The sequence below is a fragment of the Eschrichtius robustus genome, chromosome 10, assembly GCF_028021215.1.
Source record: "Eschrichtius robustus isolate mEscRob2 chromosome 10, mEscRob2.pri, whole genome shotgun sequence".
Taxonomy (NCBI): domain Eukaryota; kingdom Metazoa; phylum Chordata; class Mammalia; order Artiodactyla; family Eschrichtiidae; genus Eschrichtius; species Eschrichtius robustus.
In genome coordinates this window covers 95,676,540-95,698,946 of record NC_090833.1, presented here as the reverse complement: position 1 = coordinate 95,698,946, position 22,407 = coordinate 95,676,540, and the positions used below count along the sequence as shown (strand labels likewise).

The following is a 22,407-nucleotide window of genomic DNA, read 5'->3' as shown; positions in this document are numbered from 1 at the left end:
CAGTCCTGGGCATGATACCCAAATTGTAAGTCTGAAGTCCCAGCTCTTTCTGTCCACCACTGTCCCCAGAATCAGCACCTGTCATGCTCCTGAGAGAGAAGAGGAATGACTTGCCTGCCTCCCCTTCACCAAGTTGAATGTTCACATCCCAGGCATCCATGTGTGTGCTTAAGGCAAGTCTGTGTTCTCTTCCAGGAGAGATAGATGAGCTGGCCTGCATCTCAACCAAAGAGTACTGGTTTGATGGGCGGGAGAAGTCCGTGGTGTGCACTGTGTCGTCAGATGGCACCGTGTGTGCCTGGGATCTGCAAGAGGTGAGCTGTCCAGGAGGGGGTCAGGATGAGAAGTGACCAGATGCTGCTATGTCCTCAGTCTTAGCGAGGCCCTTTGCCTTTATTCTCTTTAACCATCACAGCCAACTTGTGAGGTGAGGAGTGGGAGCCCCATTGTACAGATGAGAAATCTGAGCTGCAGGAGGCTCAGTCGCTGTGCCAGGTCACACTTCAGACTTGAGTCTGATTGATCGCAAATGCCCTTGACTCTCTGCTGTCCTGCCTCAGGGAGATGGGCATTTTTGCAGTGCCTGATGGAGGCTGTTTATGCAAGGGGATGACAGCTGCCATGCCCAGTTCTGTGATGTCCACATTGGAGCCAATGCCAGCCTCTGGGTGGTTTTGCCCAGATAATGCAGCTTTTACTCACCCCACTTGCAAACTTAAGTGTTACAACCTCGATAACTTGATTAGTATTTTGGACTTGGTTGGTACTAATTGTTAAAAAGCTTTCCTATCCATTTTCATATTCTCTGATTGCTCTTTTTTGTTGTTTAAAGGATACAGTTATTTGCATCATATGTCTTTCCTCCATGGTCAGTTTTTCATTTGTTTATCATGTTTTTTTTTCTCTTCCACGTGCTTTATTTTCCTCATATACAGTGATGTTTGACATTATAATTTCGAGTGAAGGTCCCTGGTGACTGATGGGTGCAGGTGTCTGGTTTCTGTTTCATTGCAGTTGTGTTGCCCTGAAAGAGACCCCCCTTAGGCTGTGGACATGAGACCACACAGGCTTAGATGAGGGGCTCTTGGGCTGGAAGAAGACCTGAAGGCTGGGAGGTTCCATAGTTGCCAAAACAAAAAGGTCTTGACTTGAACATAAAGAGCTTTGGTGCTGGGGTGGCAGACCTTTTCTGTAAAGGGCCAGAGAGCAAATATTTTAGGCTTTGTAGACCACATGGTCCTGTTGCAACTACTTAACTATGTGGCTGAAATGCAGAAGCAGCTGTAGACAACAAGTAAACAAAAAGGGAGTGGCTGTGTTCCAATAAAACTGTACTTGTGGACACTCACATGTGAGTTTCTTGTTTTTTTCATGTGTCATGAAATATTCTTTGATTTTTTTTTTTTTTAACGAAAATACAAAAATGGTTAGTGGGCTGGGTTTGGCTGCAGGCTGTGGTTTGTTGAACTCTAGTGTGGTCCGTTGGTCACAGTGTGGGACTGTTAGACAGGGCTAGACCCCTCTGCACCCATTCTGCCTGGCTTGCCAACCTTAATCCTCTTTGTGAACACATCTCCAATCTTATTTTATTTTTAGAAAGCTCAATCATTTTGTTGGAGTCATGCAGTATGTAGCCTGTTTCTGCGCTCTGTTCCCCTGGTTGCTACTTTCTATTCTGAAATGGGAAGGGGAGTTTCACTGCTTCTTTGCCCACTTCCATACTACTAGCCACTGGTGAATAATGTGTATTCTCCGAGACCTAGTTGACATGACCCAGTCACCGGTGCCGAGTTCCTACTAGTAATAGTCTTGTTAGCTGTTTAAGCAACAGAAATCAACTGTTGATTTGTTGATGTGAGGGGGAAGAAAGAAAAGAATGGAAGAATACTGGGATATCATGATTGGAAAAAGATCATGCTAACATGATAACACCTGATAGAAAAAGAACCGTAATAACTCCAAATTGGAGAGAAACCCCATGTGGCAACTCTGAGAAACTCAGAAACAGCAATTAGAGGATTGGTTCTCTGACGCCCTGTCCTAATGTGCCGTGGGCCTGCTGGACCCGGGCTCTTTACCTCGCTGTTCTAGCTTTCAGAATCCTGGGAGAGACCATGTATCTGGGAATCAGCCCATCTCGGACCAGTCATTTTCCTCTGTGCTAATGGCCATGACAGGGCATGGGCCTTTGCCAGGCCTGGCCCGCGGTGGCACTGCTGGGTACACCACTGGGAAGGGCATGTTCTGAGCAGGGCAGTTGCAGATATGCAACAGAAACTGTTTACAACCACAAGGCTGAATTAGCTTATCTGTAAACCTGGGTTCCTTGGGGACCAAGTGAGACGTTCCACGTGGAAGTTCACTTTATGCAGCCCTGCAAAGCCCAGGTCCTGAGAGTACAGCCCAGGTCCCCAGCACAGCCTAGGTCCCAAGCACAGCCCAGATCCCGGGCAGGGTGGGTAGTGTTGGGTCCTGCCTCCCTGCCCAGCCTTCTTCAGTTGAGCCATAGGTAACCACTGGGAGTGCTTCAGACATCCTGTGCCCAGTGCACATGAAGGACCCCACCCTCAATCCCCCTGCAATGGCACCAACCCCAGGCAGTCTCAACACCCACGCTCAGCCACTGCTCTCCTCCAGGACACACCTGTCTCCTCTATGGTGGCACATTGCTTCTGTGTTGTGTTCCCTACCATGCTGTGCAGCCTGTGAGGATGGGGATCATATCCTTTACACCTACATGTCCCCAGTGTGCACTGGGTGATGGTCGAATGAATGAAAATAATAAGTGTTTAGGAAATAAATGGGCCCTATGTGAGTTGTTACATTAATTTTGTTGTTGCCTAGGGCACGGAGATCTGTCGAGTCCTCTACAGCCTGCAGCTCTGGTGAATTTGGTGACTTACCCTCGGCCGCAACTGATTGTCACCGTGGACGAGCGGGGACTGATCAAAGTATGGAAAGCAGAGAACGGGTGTGAGCAAGCCTCCTGCCTGCCTACATACTGTGACTTTCCAGAAGGCCCCCTCCTGCTGGTGAGTGACCCAGCTCTCAGGAACCTCTGCTGTTTCCCAGGGTCTGTGGACCTGGCACCAGACCACTGTGCCAGGTGGCACTTCAAGCCAGGCCCTCCACATGGCAGAGCAAGTGACCACATAATTCTGCTCGGTCCCCCAAGCTCCTCCTTGCCTGCCACGTGGAGGGCAGACTCCTCATCCCCCTTCGGCTCTAGTGTGCCACAGCCTGTTCCCTGGCCCCATCTCTGCAGCCTCTCACCCTTTCAGAGTGAGGTCCAGCCCTGTGGGCTGCCTGTGTTTTCTTGTCCACGGGCCCCTGCTTTCCTGTCTCCTGGTCCTACTCATAGTCTTTCTTCCCCTTGCAGTTCCTTCTCACTACTGCATTCTCACCCTTCTTTCCCCCTTTTCAAGTCTCCACGAGGGCCCAACTCAAAGGAAAACTGAGGCATGTTCGACAGAATGCAAGCATTTGCCTCAGATGATGAAGGCCTTCTGTTGCCAGGACATTTGTTTTAGAGGTGATTCTTGGGCATTGGGAGGGAGCATTTGGCCAGAGAGAAATGGCAAAAGTGGGTGTTAGCTGGCAGATTGAGGAAGTAGCTCTCACCTGGGGGCAGTGTCCTCCTCCTGGAGGGAAGGAGGTCTTTGAAAGTGTGGGCAAACTGGCATCCCAAATATCAAGATGAGCAGACATCCAGGAACAGTTTCATATGTAAACAGAACTAACTCTGTAAAAGAACTAAGCTCGTAAACAAAAAAAGTAAGACCTGATGAAACAGATTTCACATAAACAACTCTAGCTGTTTAAAGAAGACTTTGGAATAAGTGTAATTAACATCTCCAGAGCAATTTGAGAATATATTGTTTAGATGAAGAGGATGCCACTAAGTTTCTCTCCTGGGAATGGTAGAGCACATGATTCACACATACTTGTCAGTGAAGGACAATTAGAAATATTAGAATATATATCAAGTCAGAGAGCTAAAAAGAGCAAACGGTTTCTAGGCCAAGATTCAGAAGATGGCAGAAATCAAAGTGCTGAGCCTAACAATGGGGCTGCTTTTGCCCTGGAGATGTTTACTACAAAGCTAAGGGGCTGAGCAGAGCTTAATAGCCAAGTAGACAAAAGTTGGACTGCAGGGCCAGCAAGGAATGGAGCCCTGTGAATCCTCTTACGTTGGGTGGGTTATCAAGTTTCAACCTAAGAGTGAGGGTGGTCTGAAAGTAAGCAGTCCCTGAACTGGCTGCAGCTGCCCAGTTACTGGCTGGGAGTAAATGAAAATCCTTTCTGGAGAAAGTTAACAACTCCCAAGGCCTCTCTTTTCAAATACAGTGTTCAGCACTCACTTAGAGATAAGTAGGCACATGAGGTAAGATGATATGAACTACCCAAGGCAATCTACAGATTCAGTGCAATCCCTATCAAACTACCATTGGCATTTTTCACAGAATTAGAGCAAAGTTTTTTTAAAATTACATGGAAACACAAAAGACCCCGAATAGCCAAAGCAATCTTGAGAAAGAAAAATGGAGCTGGAGGAATCAGACTCCCTGACTGCAGACTATACTACAAAGCTACAGTAATCAAAACAGTATGGTACTGGCACAAAAACAGAAATATATATCAATGGAATAAGTTAGAAAGCCCAGAAATAAACTCACGCTCCTATGATCAATTAATCTATGACAAGGGAGGAAAGAATACACAGTGGAGAAAAAGCAGTCTCTTTGATGTGTGGTGCTGGGAAAACTGGACAGCTACATGTAAAAGAATGAAATTAGAACATTCTCTAACACCATACACAAAAATAAACTGGAAATGGATCAAAGACCTAAATGTAAGGCCAGACACTATAAAACTCTTAGAGAAAAACATAGGCAGAACATTCTTTGACATAGACTGAAGCAATATCGTTTTTGATCCACCTCCTGGAGTAATGAAAATAAAAACAAAAATAAACAAATGTGACCTAATTAAACTTAAAAGCTTCTGGACAGCAAAGGAAACCATCAACAAAACAAAAAGATACCCATAGAATGGGAGAAAATACTTGCAAATAATGCAACTGACAAGGGGTTAATCTCCAAAATATACAAACAGCTCATGGAGCTCTATGTCAAAAAAACAAACAACCCAATCAAAAAATGGGCAGAAGATCTAAACAGACAGTTCTCCAAAGAACATATACAGATAGCCAAAAAGCATATGAAAAGATGCTCAGCATCACTAATTATCAGAGAAATGCAAATCAAAACTACAATGAGGTATCACCTTGCACCTGTCAGAATGGCCATCATCAAAAAGTCTACAAACAGTAAGTGCTAGAGAGGGTGTGGAGAAAAGGGAACCCTCCTACACTGTTGGTGGGAATGTAAACTGGTACAACCACTATGGAGAACAATATGGAGGTTCCTTAAAAAACTTAAAATAGAGCTACCATATGATCCACCAATCCCACTCCTGGGCATATAGCTGGAGAAAACCATAATCCGAAAGGATACATATGCCCCTGTGTTCATTGCAGCACTATTTACAATGGCCAGGACATGGAAGCAACCTAAATGTCCATCAACAGAGGAATGGATAAAGAAGATGTGGTACATATATACAATGGGATATTACTCAGCCATAAAAAAAGAATGAAATAATGCCATTTGCAGCAAAATGGATGCTAAAACCTAAAGATTATCATACTAAGTCAAGTAAGTCAGACAAAGCAAATATCATATGATATGTGGAATCTAATTTAAAAAAAAAGATACAAATGAACCCATTTACAAAACAGAAGCAGACTTAATAGATATCAAAAACAAACTTATGGTTACCTAAGGGGAAACGTGGTGGGGAGGGATAAATCAGGAGCTTGGGACGAATACACACACTACTATATATAAGATAGATAACAAGGACCTACTGTATAGCACAGGGAACTCTACCCAATATTCTGTGATAACCTGTATGAGAAAAGAATGTAAAAAAGAATGAATATATGTATATGTATAACTGAATCACTTTGCTGTACAGCTGAAACTAACACAATGTTGTAAGTCAACTATACTCCATAAAAAAGAAAAAAAGATAACATGAACTAGAAACTGCAGGATAAACAGCTGACAATGTCAGTAGAGTCCCAGGGGATTTGGATATTGTAGTTAATAGACACAAACACTAGCACACCTGTGGTTGCCCTGCTCAAGGAGATAAATTTCAACAGAGACCTTAAAGCCGTGAAAAATGACATACAGATTTGGAAAAGAACCAAGTAGAAAGAAATTCTGGAGTAGCAAAACTGAATAACAAACGTTAGGACTCAGTGGATGAATTTAATAGCAGAGTGGACAGTTGAATCCCACAAAAGTCTGGGGTGGGTGGGGGGAGCTTGTGGGCCACTGGCAGTGTTCTTAACTTCGGTGGTGACATGAATATTTACTTTGTAAAAATGTACTGAGCTCTTATGTTTATGTCTTGTGCAATGTTCTATGTGTATTATATACATCAATTAAGAAGTTAAGAGTATGAAAGAATTAGTGAACTGGAAGATAAAAGTAATTATCTACAATGGAATGGGGAGACGAGGAGTGGTAAATGTGGAAGAGAGGCTGAGAGATGGAGACCAGTGCTTCTCAGACTTGAATGGGATGTGACTCACCTGTGGATCTTGTTTAAATGAAGATTCTGATTCAGTGGATCCCTGGGGATGCCTGAGATGCTGAGTTTTTAGAAGCTTCTTGAGAATATTGATGCTGTCAGGTCATAGACCACACTTTGAATGGCGAGGCCATAAAGGATCCATGAAAAAATTTTAGTATTTGTTTATTTTATATGCTAGGAGTAGGTGAGGCAGGGGCGCATAGGAAACATTTGAAGAGATGATGGTAGATATTTTTCCAAAATAGACTAAGGACAGTACTCCATGGAATCAAGAAGGCCCTGCAAACCCCAAGCAGGGTAAATAAAAATAAATCTGCATATAGACCCATCAGAGTGAACTGAGATAACTGAAGGCTAAGAAAAATGTATTTAATAGCAGCGAGAGGAAGTAAAATGACCTTCGGTGTAATACTAATGAGACTTCTTCAGGCAGAGGGAAAATGATCACAGATGAAATGTCAGAGAAGCAGGAAAGATCGATGAGCAGCAACAGTGGTAAATATGAGGAAATCTAAATATTGACTGTATAAAACAGCAACAACAATGCCTTGTGGACTTTAAACTATATGTAGAAATAAAATGCATGACTTTAGCATTTAGGCTAGGGGAGGTTTATGAGGAACTAAAAGGTCTAAGCTCCTTGAATTGTCGGAGAAGACTAAATGTACCAATTAGCAGTATACTTTATAAGGCAGGCTGCAAATAGTAATCTCTCGTCTAACTCCTAGAAGAATAGTATACAGCATATAGCTTCTAAATCATAAGAGGAAGATGAATGCGTTTTGTGGTTGCACCATAGGGGGCAGGATCAACCTGACCCAAAATGTGGCTTGGTTATTGTTGACTGAAAAAAAAATGCACAACCTAAAAGTTGAGAGTTATGTTTTATTGGGTGGACTTTCTGAGGACTTCAGGCCCGGGACATGGCATCTCAGATGACATTGCAGAAACTGTTCCGAAGAGGCAAGGGTGGGGAGCCAGGATATATAGGAGATTCTCAACAAAAGACCAGGTAGTCAGAACATCAAAAGATTACTGTTAATAAAAGAAAACCAGATTTCTCAAGTTATGGAATTTAGCACTTTTCTATGTTGGGGAAGATGCAAGAGCCTGGGCTCACTGAAATCATTCCTTTGATATGCACCTTAAATATCTGGGGCCAGTATCCTGTGTTTTCTCATCCTGTGTTTCCTCAGGGTACACTGGCAGAACCAGGGGGTGCGGCAGTGGCTGAGAGTGTGGCAGTGAGCAGCCCGTTTGTCTACGTCCTGGGTTCCCTTAGGGCTCACCCTCCGGTGGCTGTAATATGATGGCTTGATGGCTGCAACATCCTTTGTTTACTGATATGGCAGGCAACATGTTAGTTCTCATTATCAAGACTGATGATGCCACACATGCAGCGAGTGGGAGTGAAAAGGTCCATTTTTCACATAATGAGACTTTGTTGGGAGAGCAGGGTGGGCTCCCAGGAGGCAGCTCTGGAAACGGCTTGAGGAAGCAGGGAGGAGTTACTGACTCTGGCTTTCCCTGTGGTTTGGGAGGTGGGGTTCTTACCCTGGGCCAGGGTTTACTGCTGTGAATTCTCTGCAGGTGCCCCTTTCTTATCAGCTTGCCCTGGGGTAAGAGAGGGGGGTGGTCCTTAAAGGCTATCAGCTGTCAAACATCAAAAATGGAGTAAGTTATTATGATGCATTTCGGATGTTTGATGACTGACAGGTGCATGTTTCATTTCCCTGAACCTGAACTTGTATAAGTAGGCCATATGGTCCTCTGTGAGGCCTGCGTTCTAAATTGGCAGATGAAGGGAAGTTCTCTTGAATGACTTGCTCAAGAGCTTGGTGTTGGGTGTTTTTTAAAGTGAAATGAGAGTCTTGGTCACTGTTGGTAATGTCTGGGTCTCCAAAGGGGATAGGAGTGCCTGCTATGTGCAGACATGTGTGACTATCATTTATATTTGGGGTGTTTGGGGGGCAAGAGGTCCTGAGGTCTTCCTCCCAAACGGGAAAGCTTGGATGAGAATTTAGTTTCTGCGTTGGCTGGCCACATGGCCATGCCACTGGCAATGGCCGAAGAGTGTAAACATGCTGGTTGTTTGCTGGGGCATCAAGGGCTAAGGTGACTGAGATGACAGCCTGAAGGTCAACCATTTGTGTGGACTGTTGTGTCTGTCCTTTATCAGGGACACCCGGTAAGGTACGGGCAGCAGCAGTGCTCTGGCGGGCCGTGTGGCATGGGACAGTGGCAGTGCTGTCTACACCACGAGAGAATTCCCTTTCTTGTCTACTCAGAGGGTGGCCTGCTCCAGTGTCATTGCCTGTGGCAAGGGTCTGAGGACAACAGGAAGCTACTTCCTCCTGCACCAGATGGCCAGGCCTGCCTTCATCCTGAAGATGTCATTTCTGTCTTAGCAAGGAGGCTCCAGTGGCTGTGCGGAGCCTGCAGGATGCTACCTCCACGTCCCAAGGCATAATACGTACCTGGGAACAGAGAGTCACCTGTGATCTGAACCTGAACCTGTGATCACCTCTGTCACCGCTAGGGCCCAGACGTAGCCTGCAGCTTTCACTTTGATGGTGCGTTGTGCGGGGCTGAGGTCGGTAGGTTTTGTATCAGAAGCACTGGTTTTCTTGAGGTTGCCCTGTCGGAGGATGGGGCAGGATCAACCCCCTACACAAAATTTGGCTCAGATTTGGAGACTGCTGACGTTACACATGCACCAGTGGGCTACGGAAAAGGGTATCCCCCCAGAATTCAGGTCTACCCAGAGCCTCAGAACGTGACCTTCTTTGGAAATGGTGCTGCTGCGATGCATTTATTTATTTATTTATTTATTTATTTATTTATGTATTTATTTATGTATTTATTTATTTATTTAACCTCTCTATTGGAGTATAATTGCTTTACAATGGTGTGTTAGTTTCTGCTTTATAACAAAGTGAATCAGCTATACATACACATATACCCCCATATCTCCTCCCTCTTGCATCTCCCTGCCACCCTCCCTATTCTGCGACGTATTTAGTTAAGGATCTCAAGATGAAATCATCCTGGATTTAGTCTGGGCTCTTAATCTAACGGTATCTTGCTAAGAAGAGGAGAGGGCACAGAGACACACACAGAGAAGCCATGTGCAGATGCCGCAGACATTGGAGTGTGCTGTTACACGCCAAGGAAAGCCCTAGAACCTTCAGAGGAAGCAGAGCCCTGCTGGTACCTTGACTTTGGGCCTCTAGCCTCCAGAACTGTGAGGGAGTAAATTTTTGTTTTTTTAAGTCACCCTGTTTTGTTACTTCAGCCCTAGGAAATTAATACAAGACTCATCTAAAACAGAACACTTAAGGAGGATGGAATTAAAAGGATGGGAAAATGACAGGCGTTGGAGATGCTAACCAGAAGCAAGCTCACACAGCTGGTAATGTTAGACGAGAAGACCGGAAGATCAAAGTTTTTACTAGATCTTAGGGGTCATTTCAAAATAATAATTTGATCAGCCTCCCAGAAAGATACAGCGAGGCTAATTTTGAATGCACTTTAAAGTATGGCCTAAAATATATATGGAACAAAAATGTGTGGAATTTCAAGGAGAAATGGTTAAAGTTACAAGCATCACGAGAAATTTCTGTTACCTGGCTAAAGAGAGATGATCTGGGCGGGCCCACTTTAATTCCATGAGTGCTTCAAAGGCAGAGAGTTTTCTCTGACTGGTCACAGAAGAGGATGTCAGAGACTCACGGGTGCGGGGGCCTCACGTGCTGGCTGCCAGGCTGTCGGTGGGCCTGAGAACAAGAATAGTCTCTGCCACCAGCCAGCAGGCAGGGAAACCTTAGTTCTGTAGCCACAATGCCCTGGACTGCCAACAACCTGAATGGGGCCCCAATGAGAACCCAGCACCTTGACGCCTTGGCTTAGCTTTGTGTGACTTCGTCTCACGGGTTATTGGGAAGATGATCTACATATAGGTCTGTGGCTCATTTCAAGTTAAGTTATATTTGTGTGCATGGTCAGCGTCAGGGTTCATTTTTATTTACAAATGGGTATCCAGAATTTGTAGGAAAGACCATCCTTTCTTCATCAAATTATATCATCACCTTCGTTTGTCAAAATATCAAATGACTGTATGTGTTATATGTGTTATATGTTGAACATGTGGGTCAGTCTCCACTGATCTGTTTGTCTGTCCTCATGACAGTAACACAGGGTCTTGTTTCCCGTAGATTACAGTTAAGTCGTGACCTCCAGCATTTTCTTTTTTGGAAAATATATCCATTTCCATAAAATTTGTCAAGTCAGCTTGGAAATTTCTACAAAACTGCTTACTGGGATTTTGATTACTTTGAATCTATAGATTGATTTGGGGATAACTGACATCTTAATGTTTAGTCTTCTAAGCCATGAACATGGCATATATGACCCCATTTATATAGGCCTTCATTTATTTCTCTCAACAAAGTTTTGTAGGTTTAAGTGAACAGGGCTTGCACATATTTTGTTAAAATTATTCATAAGTATTTTTATACGATTTAAATGTTATTTTAAAATTTGATTTTCCAATATTTTCATTGCTAGTATACAGCATATATAGAAATACATAAATAATTGTATGATCAAGCCACCCAAGATGGCTCTTCTCTTGCTCGCTGTACAACCCCTGCCCGACCAGTCCTCCTTCATCTACACACTACTCACATCACCAAGCTTCCCTCCTAATACATACTAGCCCCCGGCCCCAGCTAGTGATTGTTCTAATCTTTAGATCAGAGCACCTCCACCGTGATAGCTTATCAAAGGGACGGTGAGGGACGTGCCCCTCTGCTTGTTTCCCTGGTAACCGATGAGCCAACCTGATGTCAATTCCCCCTATAACCGGTAACCTCCCCGAGCCCTGGGAGCAAAGACTACTACCATGTCCTGCCCGCTGTCTGCCGCACGCCGTGGAGTGTTGCTCCAGGACGTGTAAGCTCCTCCATCCATTAAACCATTGATGTCTATGTCGCTGACTCCAGGCTCTTTCTTCGGTGTCGAGGCTGGGCAAGTGCAGGGCTTGCAGGCCTGTAGGGTGCAACGCAACAGTAATACATAGGGCTTTGTATAGTTTGGAATTTACAAAAAAATTTCTGTGCATACTATATGTAGCATACATAGAAATCATTTGTGTATAAATATAAATAGAAATGCATTCGATTTTTGTATATTGACCCGTATTCAACTGCCTTGCTAAATTTACATATTAATTCTTTGTGTGTGTGTGTGCATGTGTGTGTGTGTGTGTTTTGAGCACTTAGAGTAAATCTAATTTCTTTTTTTTAATAAACATCTTTATTGGAGCATAATTACAAGGTGTTAGTTTCTGCTGTATAACAAAGTGAATCAGCTATATGTATACATATATCCCCATTTCCCCTCCCTCTTGCATCTCCCTCCCACCCTCCCCATCCCACCGCTCTAGGTGGTCACAAAGCACCGAGCTGATCTCCCCGTGTAATCCAGCTGCTTCCCACTAGCTATCTGTTTTACATTAGGTAGTGTATATATGTCCATGCCACTCTCTCACTTCGTCCCAGCTTACCCTTCCCCCTCCCCATGTCCTCAAGTCCATTCTCTACATCTGCGTCTTTATTCCTGTCCTGCCCCTAGCTTCTTCAGAACCTTTTTTTTTTTTTTTTTAGATTCCATATATATGTATTACCATATGGTATTTGTTTTTCTCTTTCTGACTTCATTCTGTATGACAGGCTCTAGGTCCATCCACCTCACTACAAATAACTCAGTTTTCTTTCTTTTTATGGCTGAGTAATATTCCATTGTATATATGTGCCACATCTTCTTTATCCATTCATCTGTTGATGGACACTTAGGTTGCTTCCATGTCCTGGCTATTGTAAATAAAGCTGCAATGAACATTGTGGTACATGACTCTTTTTGAATTATGGTTTTCTCAGGGTATATGCCCAGTAGTGGGATTGTTGGGTCGTATGGTAGTTCTATTTTTAGTTTTTTAAGGAACCTTCATACTGTTCTCCATAGTGGCTGTATCAATTTACATTCCCACAAACAGTGCAAGAGTGTTCCCTTTTCTCCACGCCCTCTCCAGCATTTATTGTTTGTAGACTTTTTGATGATGGCCATTGTGACCAGTGTGAGATGATATCTCATTGTAGTTTTGATTTGCATTCCTCTAATAATTAATGATGTTGAGCATTCTTTCATGTGTTTGTTGACAATCTTGTATCTTCTTTGGAGAAATGTCTATTTAGGTCTTCTGACCATTCTTGGATTGGGTTGTTTGTTTTTTTGATATTGAGCTGCATGAGCTGCTTGTAAATTTTGGAGATTAATCAATCCTTTGTCAGTTGCTTCATTTGAAAATATTTTCTCCCATTCTGAGGGTTGTCTTTTCATCTTGTTTATGGCTTCCTTTGCTGTGCAAAAGCTTTTAAGTTTCATTAGGTCCCATTTGTTTATTTTTGTTTTTATTTCCATTTCTCTAGGAGGTGGGTCAAAAAGGATCTTGCTGTGATATATGTCATGGAGTGTTCTGCCTATGTTTTCCTCTAAGAGTTTCATAATATCTGGCCTTACATTTAGGTCTTTAATCCATTTTGAGTTTATTTTCATGTATGGTGTTAGGCAGCATTCTAATTTCATTCTTTTACATGTAGCTGTCCAGTTTTCACAGCACCACTTATTGAAGAGGCTGTCTTTCCTCCACTGTATATTCTTGCCTCCTTTATCAAAGATAAGGTGACCATATGTGCGTGGGTTTATCTCTGGGCTTTCTATCCTGTTCCATTGATCTATATTTCTGTTTTTGTGCCAGTACCATACTGTCTTGATTACTGTAGCTTTGTAGTATAGTCTGAAGTCAGGGAGCCTGATTCCTCTAGCTCCGTTTTTCTTTCTCAAGATTGCTTTGGCTATTCAGGGTCTTTTGTGTTTCCATATGAATTGTGAGATTTTTTTGTTCTAGTTCTGTGAAAAATGCCTGTGGTAGTTTGATAGGGATTGCATTGACTCTGTAGATTGCTTTGGGTAGTAGAGTCATTTTCACAATGTTGATTCTTCCAGTCCAAGAACATGATATATCTAGAGTAATATAATTATATATATATATATATATATATATATATATATATATATATGTATTATATATATAATATATTAGAGTTAGATATATTTATTAATATATTATATATTATAATTATGTTATTTATATAATAAATATAAAATAAATACATTTATATTATAATTATATATTTATAAATATATATTATATAATATATATTTTTTATATATATAAAAATATATATACTTTGTGGTATAAAATTGGTTAAATCAGTCAGAAAATAACTACCCATAAGGAATAGATTTATAATTGAACTACATTAAAATGTAAAAGTTCTGTACATTAAAACACTATTTAAAAGTTGAAAGATAAAGTAATGAGTGTCTGAGAATATTTTCTAAAGATATAAACAATAAAGGATTAAAATGTATATAGATATATATATTTTTAAATTTAAACATATAATTTTAAATCTCTTTGATTCAATAGGAAGGCAGGCAACGTATAGAAAATAGGTGGTGCTTCATAATAGAGAAAATAAAAATGGCCAAAAAGATATGAAAATTTACTTAAAATCATTATTATTCAAGGAAGTACATATTAAACTATGGTGAGATACCACTCTATCCCCTCAGACTGGCAAACATTAAAAACCTTTAGAGTTATGAGTGTTGTTGAGGATATGTCACAACAAGAACTCATTCAGCATTGGAGGCAGTGCATATTAATCCGTCCCTTTGGAAAACAAGTTGTTATTAAATGGTAAAGTGGTGATATTCCTATCACCACCCCTAGGAATATATAACTTTGAGAAGCTCATGAGCACATGAACCATGACAGTATGAACAAGATTGTTCATAAAAGCAAGCATAGTAGTCCCAAATTAGAAACAACCCAAGTATTCATAAATAGTAAAATGGATAAATATGCTGCAGGAGAGTCATACAATGGAAATATTCTACAGAAATGCAAGTAAACAAACTAGAGCTCCATACAACAACATTGATGAATCTTACAAAAGGTTGAACAGAAGAAGGCATAAAAAAGTATATCTATGATTCCATAGATTCCATTTATATGCAACTCAGAAATAAGCAAAACTAACTTGTATTGTTTAGAGATGTAAACATAGGAGATAAAATCATAAAGCAAAGCAGAGAAATGATCACTATGACAATCAAGATTGTGATTGCACATAAACTGGAGCAAGAGGGTTTTGATCACGAAAGAACACTCATATTCTTTTTGGGGACCTGCAATTTTTAATTTCTTAAGCTGGGTAGTAATTACATTAGTGTTTGCTTTATAATACTTTGTTAAATTGTACATCTATGTTTTGTTTGCTTTTGCACATACATTGTGTTTAACAATAAAAATTTTTAAATTATATATTACTTATATGTTGTAAAAAGATTTACCACAAAATTCAACAGTTTAAGTAGGCAAATACTTATTATCTCACATATTTTCTGAAGGCCAGGCCTTTGTGAGTATCTTAGCCGGGTGGCCTTGGGGTCAAGCCATTGGCCAGGGCTGTAGTCATATGGCTTGACTGGGGCCGGAGGATCCACTTCCATGAAAGTTCACACACATGTCTGTTGGTTGGGGGCCTCAGCTCCTTACCATGTGGGCCACTTCACAGGGCTGCTTGAGTATCCTTACCACATGACAGCTGACTTCCTCCAGAGTGAATGATTCAAGAGAGAAAGAGAAGAGAGCAATGCCTTTCATAACCTAGTATCAGAAGTCAAACATTGTCACTTTGCCACATTCTATTCATTAAAAGGAAGTCATTAAAGTCCAGTCCATGATGAAGATAGAGGAATTAAACTCCATCTCTTCAAGGGAATGGTATCAGAGTATTTGTGGACATATTTTAAATCACCATAAATTTTATCAGAAGTCTACTATAAACAAATTCAATGTAGAGTACCTATATTAGGAAAAGTATTTGCAACATATAGGAAAGCAAAATGACTTAATCTATTATAAATGAGGATAAGAACTCAATATACACACTGAAAAAAGACATGAAAAAATTCTAATGAGCATATAAGAGGAAAAATATAAACATTGCTAGTGAAAATGAAAATCTGAGTTTTTACAGCTTTTCTGGAAGAAATGTCACATATATTGTATATTATTGTGGAGACTTAAACCACTTAATATACGAAGAATTTATTTCTTTAAAAGGGAATAAAGACACAGACCTACTAGAGAATGGACTTGAGGATACGGGGAGGGGGGAGGGTAAGCTGGGACAAAGTGAGAGAGTGGCATGGACATATATACACTACCAAACGTAAAATAGATAGCTAGTGGGAAGCAGCCGCATAGCACAGGGAGATCAGCTCGGTGCTTTGTGACCACCTAGAGGGGTGGGATAGGGAAGGTTGGAGGGAGGGAGATGCAAGAGGGAAGAGATATGGGGACATATATATATGTATAACTGATTCACTTTGTTATAAAGCAGAAACGGACACACCACTGTAAAGCAATTATACTCCAATAAAGATGTTTAAAAAAAAAAGGGACCAATATGTATAAAATATGTATGGAGATGTTTATTTTACATTATTTGTAGAAGAAAAAAGCTGAAACAAATTGAATGACCAATAAGTACGGAAATGTTTGAATACATTATGACACATCCATGATGTGAAAACATTTTTTAAACTTTCTATTGACAAATAGTGTACATACAGAAAAGTGCAATATTGCATGCATAAAGCCCAAAGAAATATCACTATCTGGTCATACTCATGATATCAGCATTCTAATCAAGAAAGAGAACAATGCCAGGACCCCCAAAGCCCTCTCAGCTTCCTTGTAGTCTCAAACTTCTCTGAGTAACCACTATCCTGACATCTGAGAACATAGATTAATGTTGCTTTTTTTGGTACTTTGCATGCGTGAAATCATATAGTATGTTATGTGGTATATTATATAGTTGATTCTTGAACAGCACTGCACTGCTTTGAACTGTGGGTTCACTTATATGTGGCTGTTTTTCAATAGTAAATAGTATAGTACTACACAGTCGGTGGTTGGTTGAATCTGCAGATGCAGAGGAACCAGGGATATGGAGAGTTGACTATAAGTTATACATGGGTTAACTCCCATGTTGTTCAAGGGTCAACTGTAGTTTTATTTTCCTTTGTATTGTGTTTGTCAGATTCATCCATACTACATGTAGTTACAGGTAATTGATTCTCATTGCTGCATAGTACTTTATTGTGTCTCAACTTATTTATCCACAACAGTTTTAACAGGTATTTAGTTTCCAGCTTGGGACTATTACGATTAGTGCTATGAATATTCTAGTACATGTCTTTTGGTAAATAAATGTGTATATTTCTGATAGATATATACCTAGGAGCAGAATTGCTGGGTCATAGGATATGCATGTGTTTGGCTTTGGTAGACTCTGCCAAACAGTATTCCAAAGTGGTTGGACCAATTTATGCTCCCAGTAAGAGTGTATGAGATTTGCTGTTGTTCCACATTCATACCAACACTTGCTTATTCCATGTTTTAGATTTAAGCGTTTGGATGTGTGTCATGAAGTGGTTCTCATAGATTTTCTTCTAGAAGCCTAATTGTTTTTTCTTCACGTTTAGGTATGCAATCCATATGGAATTGATTTTTATGTATGGTATGAGGTAAGTGTCAGGTCACATTTATTTTTTCATATGGATATTCAATTGACCCAGCACCACTTATTGAAAAGATCCATCTTTACCATGCTATTTTGATGATGATAGCTTTTTAGTATAGTTTGAAATCAGGGACCATGATACCTCCAACTTTGTTTTCTTTATCAAGGTTGTTTTGACTATTTGGGTCTTTTGTGTGGAAAGATACACTGTGTTCATGAATTGGAAGAATTAATATTGGTAAAAATGACCATACTACCCAAGGCAATCTGCAGATTCAGTGCAATCCCTTTCAAAATACCAACAGCATTTTTCACAGAACTGCAATAAATTATTCTAAAATGTGTATGAAAACACAGAAGACACAGAATAATCAAAACAATCTTGACAAAGAAGAACAAAGCTGGAGGTATCATGCTCCCTGATCTTAAACTATACTACAAAGCTACAGTCATCAAAACAGTGTGGTAGTGGCACAAAAATAGACACATAAATCGTTAGAACAGAATAGAGAGCCCAGAATTAAACCCACACTTATATGGGCAATTCCTCTATGCCAAAGTAGGCAAGAATATACAATGGGGAAAAGATAGTGTCTTCACTTATTGGTGTTGGGTAAACTGGACAGCTCCATGAAAAAGAATCAAACTGGAGTACTTTCTCACACCATAAAAAAAAAAAACCAAAAAACTCAAAATGGATTAAAGCCTTAAATGTAAGACCTGAAAACATAAAACATCTAGAAAAACATAGTCAGTACACTCTTTGACATTGGTCTTAGCAATATTTTTTTGGATATGTGTCTTCAGGCAAGGGAAACAAAAGCAAAAATAAACAAATGGGACTACATCAAACCAAAAAGCTTTTGTATAGCAAAGGAAACTTTTAACAAAATGAAAAAACAGCATGCTGAATAGGAGAAGGTATTTGCAAATGATATCCAATAAGGGGTTAATATCCAAAATATACAAAGAACTCATATAACCCAAAAGAACTCATATAACCCAATACCAATTGAAAAATTTGCAGAGGACCTAAATAGACATTTTTCCAAAGACATACATATGGCCAACAGACACATGAAAAGATGTTCAGCATTACTAAATATCTGGGGAATGCAAATCAAAACCACAATGAGATATCACCTCACACCTGTCAGAATGGCTATTACAAAAAGACAAGAAATAACAAGTGTTGGTAAGGATGTAGAGAAAAGGGAACCCTTGTGCACTGTTGGTGGTACAAATTGGTGTAGCCACTATGGAAAACAATATGGAGGTTCCTCAAAAAGTTAAAAATAGAACTACTATATGATCCAGCAATTCCACTTTGCGTATTTTTCCAAAGAAAACAAAAACATTAATTAGAAAAAATATATGCATCCCTATGTTTATTGCAGCACTACTTACAAGAGGCAAGATATGGAAACAACCTAAGTGTCCATCGATAGATAAATGGATAAAGATGTGGTATATTATACACAGTGGAATATTACTCAGCCATAAAAAAGAATGAGATCTTTTGTGATTTCGATGTGACAACATGGATTGACCTAGAGGTTATTATGCTAAGTGAAATAAGTCAGGCAGAGAAAGAAAAATGATGTATAATTTTAACTTATATGTGGAATGTAAAAAACAAAGCAAATGAACAAATGAACAAAATAGAAACAGTCTCTTAGATACAGAGAAGAAATAGTGGTTGCCATAAGGTAGGGGGTGGGGGGTTGAGTGAAATAGGTGAAGGAGATTAAGAGGTGTAAACTTCTTCCAGTTACAATATAAATGAGTTGTGAGGATGAAATGTACAGCATGTGGAATATAATCAGTAATATTGTAATCTCTTTGTATAGTAATGTGTTGTAACTAGATTTATCATAGTAACATTTTCTAACGTATAGAAATATTGAATCACTATGTTGTACACCTGGAACTAACATAGTGTTGTAGGTCAATTATACTTCAATTAAAAAAAAAAAACTAGTTCTTTGAAAAGATCAATAGAGCTGATGAGCCTCTAGCCAGGCTAACTAAGAAAAAAAGAGAGAAAATACAAATTAGTAACATCCAAAATAAAGGAGGGACATTACTACAGATGCCATGGATAGTAGAAGGATAATCAAGGAATACTATGAACAACACTATGGCCACAAATTTGATAACCGAGATTAAATGGAGTAATTCCTTGAAAGACACATCTGCCAAAACTCACACAAGAAGAAAGAGATGCTGAATAGGCCTGTATCTATTAAATAAATTGAATCAACAATTAATAACCTTCCAAAACAGAAAGCAGCAGGCTCAGATAGGTTCACTGGTGAATTCAAACATTTAAGGAAGAAATTATGCCAATTTTATACAATCTCTTCCAGAAGATAGACACAGAGGGGAAACCTCCTAACTCATTATATGAGGGCAGCATTACCCTAAAACCAAAACTAGATAGTCTTTAAAAGAAAACTACAGACCAATATCTCTCATGAACACAAATGCAAAAATCCTCAACAAAATATTAGCAAATCAAAACCAAAAATGTATGAAAAGAATTATACACCATGACCATGTGAGATTTATCCCAGGTGTGCAAGGCTGGTTTATCATTTGGAAATCCATTAATGTAATCTATCACATCAACAGTCTAAAGAAGAAAAATCACATGATCATATCAATAGATACAGAAAAAGTATTTGACAAAATCCAATACTCATTCTTGATGAAAACTCTTAGCAAACTAGGAATAGAGGGGAACTCTCTCAAATTGATAAAGACCATCTATACAAAATCGATAGCTAACATTATACTTAATGATGAGAAACTAAGCTTTTCCACTAAAAGCAGGAGCAAGGCAGATGTCCTCTCTCACCACTCCTTTTCAACATCATACCAGAAGTTCTAGATAACTCAATAATACCAAAAAAGGGAAATAAAAGTTATACAGAGTGTAAAAGAAGAAATAAAACTATCTTTGTTCATGGGTGACATGATTGTCTATATAGAAAACTCAAAAGAATTAACAAAAAAATTTCTGGAACTAATAAGTTATTACAGCAAATTTGAAAGATGTAAGGTTAATGTACAAAAGGTTAACACTTTCCTTATCCCAGCAATAAACAAGTAGAATTTTAAATTAAAAACATATTGCCATTTACATTAACACAAATACTTAGGTGTAAATCTAACAAAATACGTACAAGATCTATATGAGGAAAACTACAAAATTCTGATGAAACAAATTTAAAAAAGAACTAAATAAGTATAGAGATATTTCATGTTCATGGATGGGAAAACTCAATTTTGTCAAGATGTTGGTTCTTCGTAACTTGATTTATAGATTCAACGCAATCCCTATTAAAATGCCAGCATGTTATTTTGTGGATGTCAACTAAGTGATTCTATAGTATATCTGGAGTGGCAAAAGACCCAGAATAGCCAGTATTGAAGGAGAAGAACAAAGCAGAAGGACTGACACTGCCTGACTTCAAGACTTACAATAAAGCTATAGTAACCAAGTGTGGTGTTGGTGATAGAACAGTTAAATAGACCATTGGAACAGAATAAAGAGCCCAGAAAGAGACTCACATAAATATCACTATATTTCTGTGAAATTATCACTGATCTTGATGAAATACAACGGTAAAATGGAGAAAAGACACTCTCTTCAACAAATGGTGCTGGAACAACTAGACAGCCACATATTAAAAAACATAAGAATCTACAGACAGACCTTTCAAAAATATTAACTGAAAATGGAAGATAGATAGACCTTAATATAAAATGCAAAATTATAAAACTCCTAGGAGTTAACACAGAAAAATTCTAGATGGCTTTTGGTATGGTGATAACTTTTTAGATACAACACCAAAGGTATGGTCTGTGAAAGAAATAATTGATAAGGTGGACTCATAAAAATTAAAAAAAAGAAAAACCTTCTGCTCTGTGAAAGACACTGTCAAGAGAATAAGAAAACAGCCACAGACTGCGAGAAAATATTTGCAAAAGATTTAGCCAATGAAGGACTGTAATTCACAATATACAAAGAACTCTTAAAATTAAATAATAAGAGAATGAACATCCTGATTTAAACATGGGCAAAAAACCTGGACAGATACATCATTGAGGAAGATAAACAGATGACAAAATAGCATGCAAAAAATGCTCAACATTATATGTCATTAGGAAATTGCAAATTAAAACAATAGTAAGATACCACTACACACCTATCAGAATGGCCAAAATCTGTAACACTGACAACACCAAATGCTGACAAGGATGTGGAGCAAGAGGAACTCTCATTCATTGCTAGTGGGAATGCAAAATGTTACCACCACTTTGGAAGACAGTTAAGCACTTTTCTTACAAAACTAAACATACTCCTACCATATGATCCAGCAATTGCACTACTTGGCATTTACCCAAAGGAATTGAAAAGTTATGAACCTGCACGTGGATGTTTATAGCATCTTTATTCATAATTGCAAAAACTTAAAAGCAACCAAGTTGTCCTTCATTAGGTGAATAAATAAATAAACTGTGAAACATCCAGGCAATGGAATATTATTCAGCACTAAAAAGAAATGAGCTTTCAAGCCATGAAAAGACATAGAAGAAACTTAAATGCCTATTACTAAGTGAAAGAAGACAATCTGAAATAGCTACGCACTGTATGGTTCCAATATATGAAATTCTAGATAAGGTAAAATTATGCAGACAGTAAAAAAGAACAGTGGTTTCCAGGGGTTCAGAAGGAGGGAGGAATAAATAAATTTGTGGAGCACAGAGGATTTCTAGGGCAGTGTAGCTGTTCTGTATGACACTATAATTAGGTGATACATGTCGTTATACATTTGTCAAAACCCACAGGGTGAACCTTGATGAACTTTTGGTGATAATGATGTGTCAATGTAGGTTGATTATCAAATAACCTGCAAATGTACTCTCTGGTATGAGACATTGGTAGTGGGGGAAGCTGTGTGTATGTTGGGGCAGGGGGTAACTTTTATACTGTCTCCTCAATTTTTCTATG

General features: G+C 39.4%; 1 protein-coding gene across 1 annotated transcript in view; it reads left to right on the top strand.

Annotated features, from left to right (window-relative positions):
* Positions 1 to 22,407, top strand: part of FBXW12 (F-box and WD repeat domain containing 12) — a 49,391-nt gene that overhangs the window by 2,180 nt on the left and 24,804 nt on the right. Inside the window, exons 3-5 of the mRNA XM_068552974.1 lie at positions 196 to 314; positions 2,845 to 3,032; positions 17,350 to 17,391. Coding sequence (XP_068409075.1) covers positions 196 to 314; positions 2,845 to 2,889 — 164 coding nt within the window. The 3' untranslated portion in view covers positions 2,890 to 3,032; positions 17,350 to 17,391. The remainder of the gene's footprint in view (positions 1 to 195; positions 315 to 2,844; positions 3,033 to 17,349; positions 17,392 to 22,407) is intronic.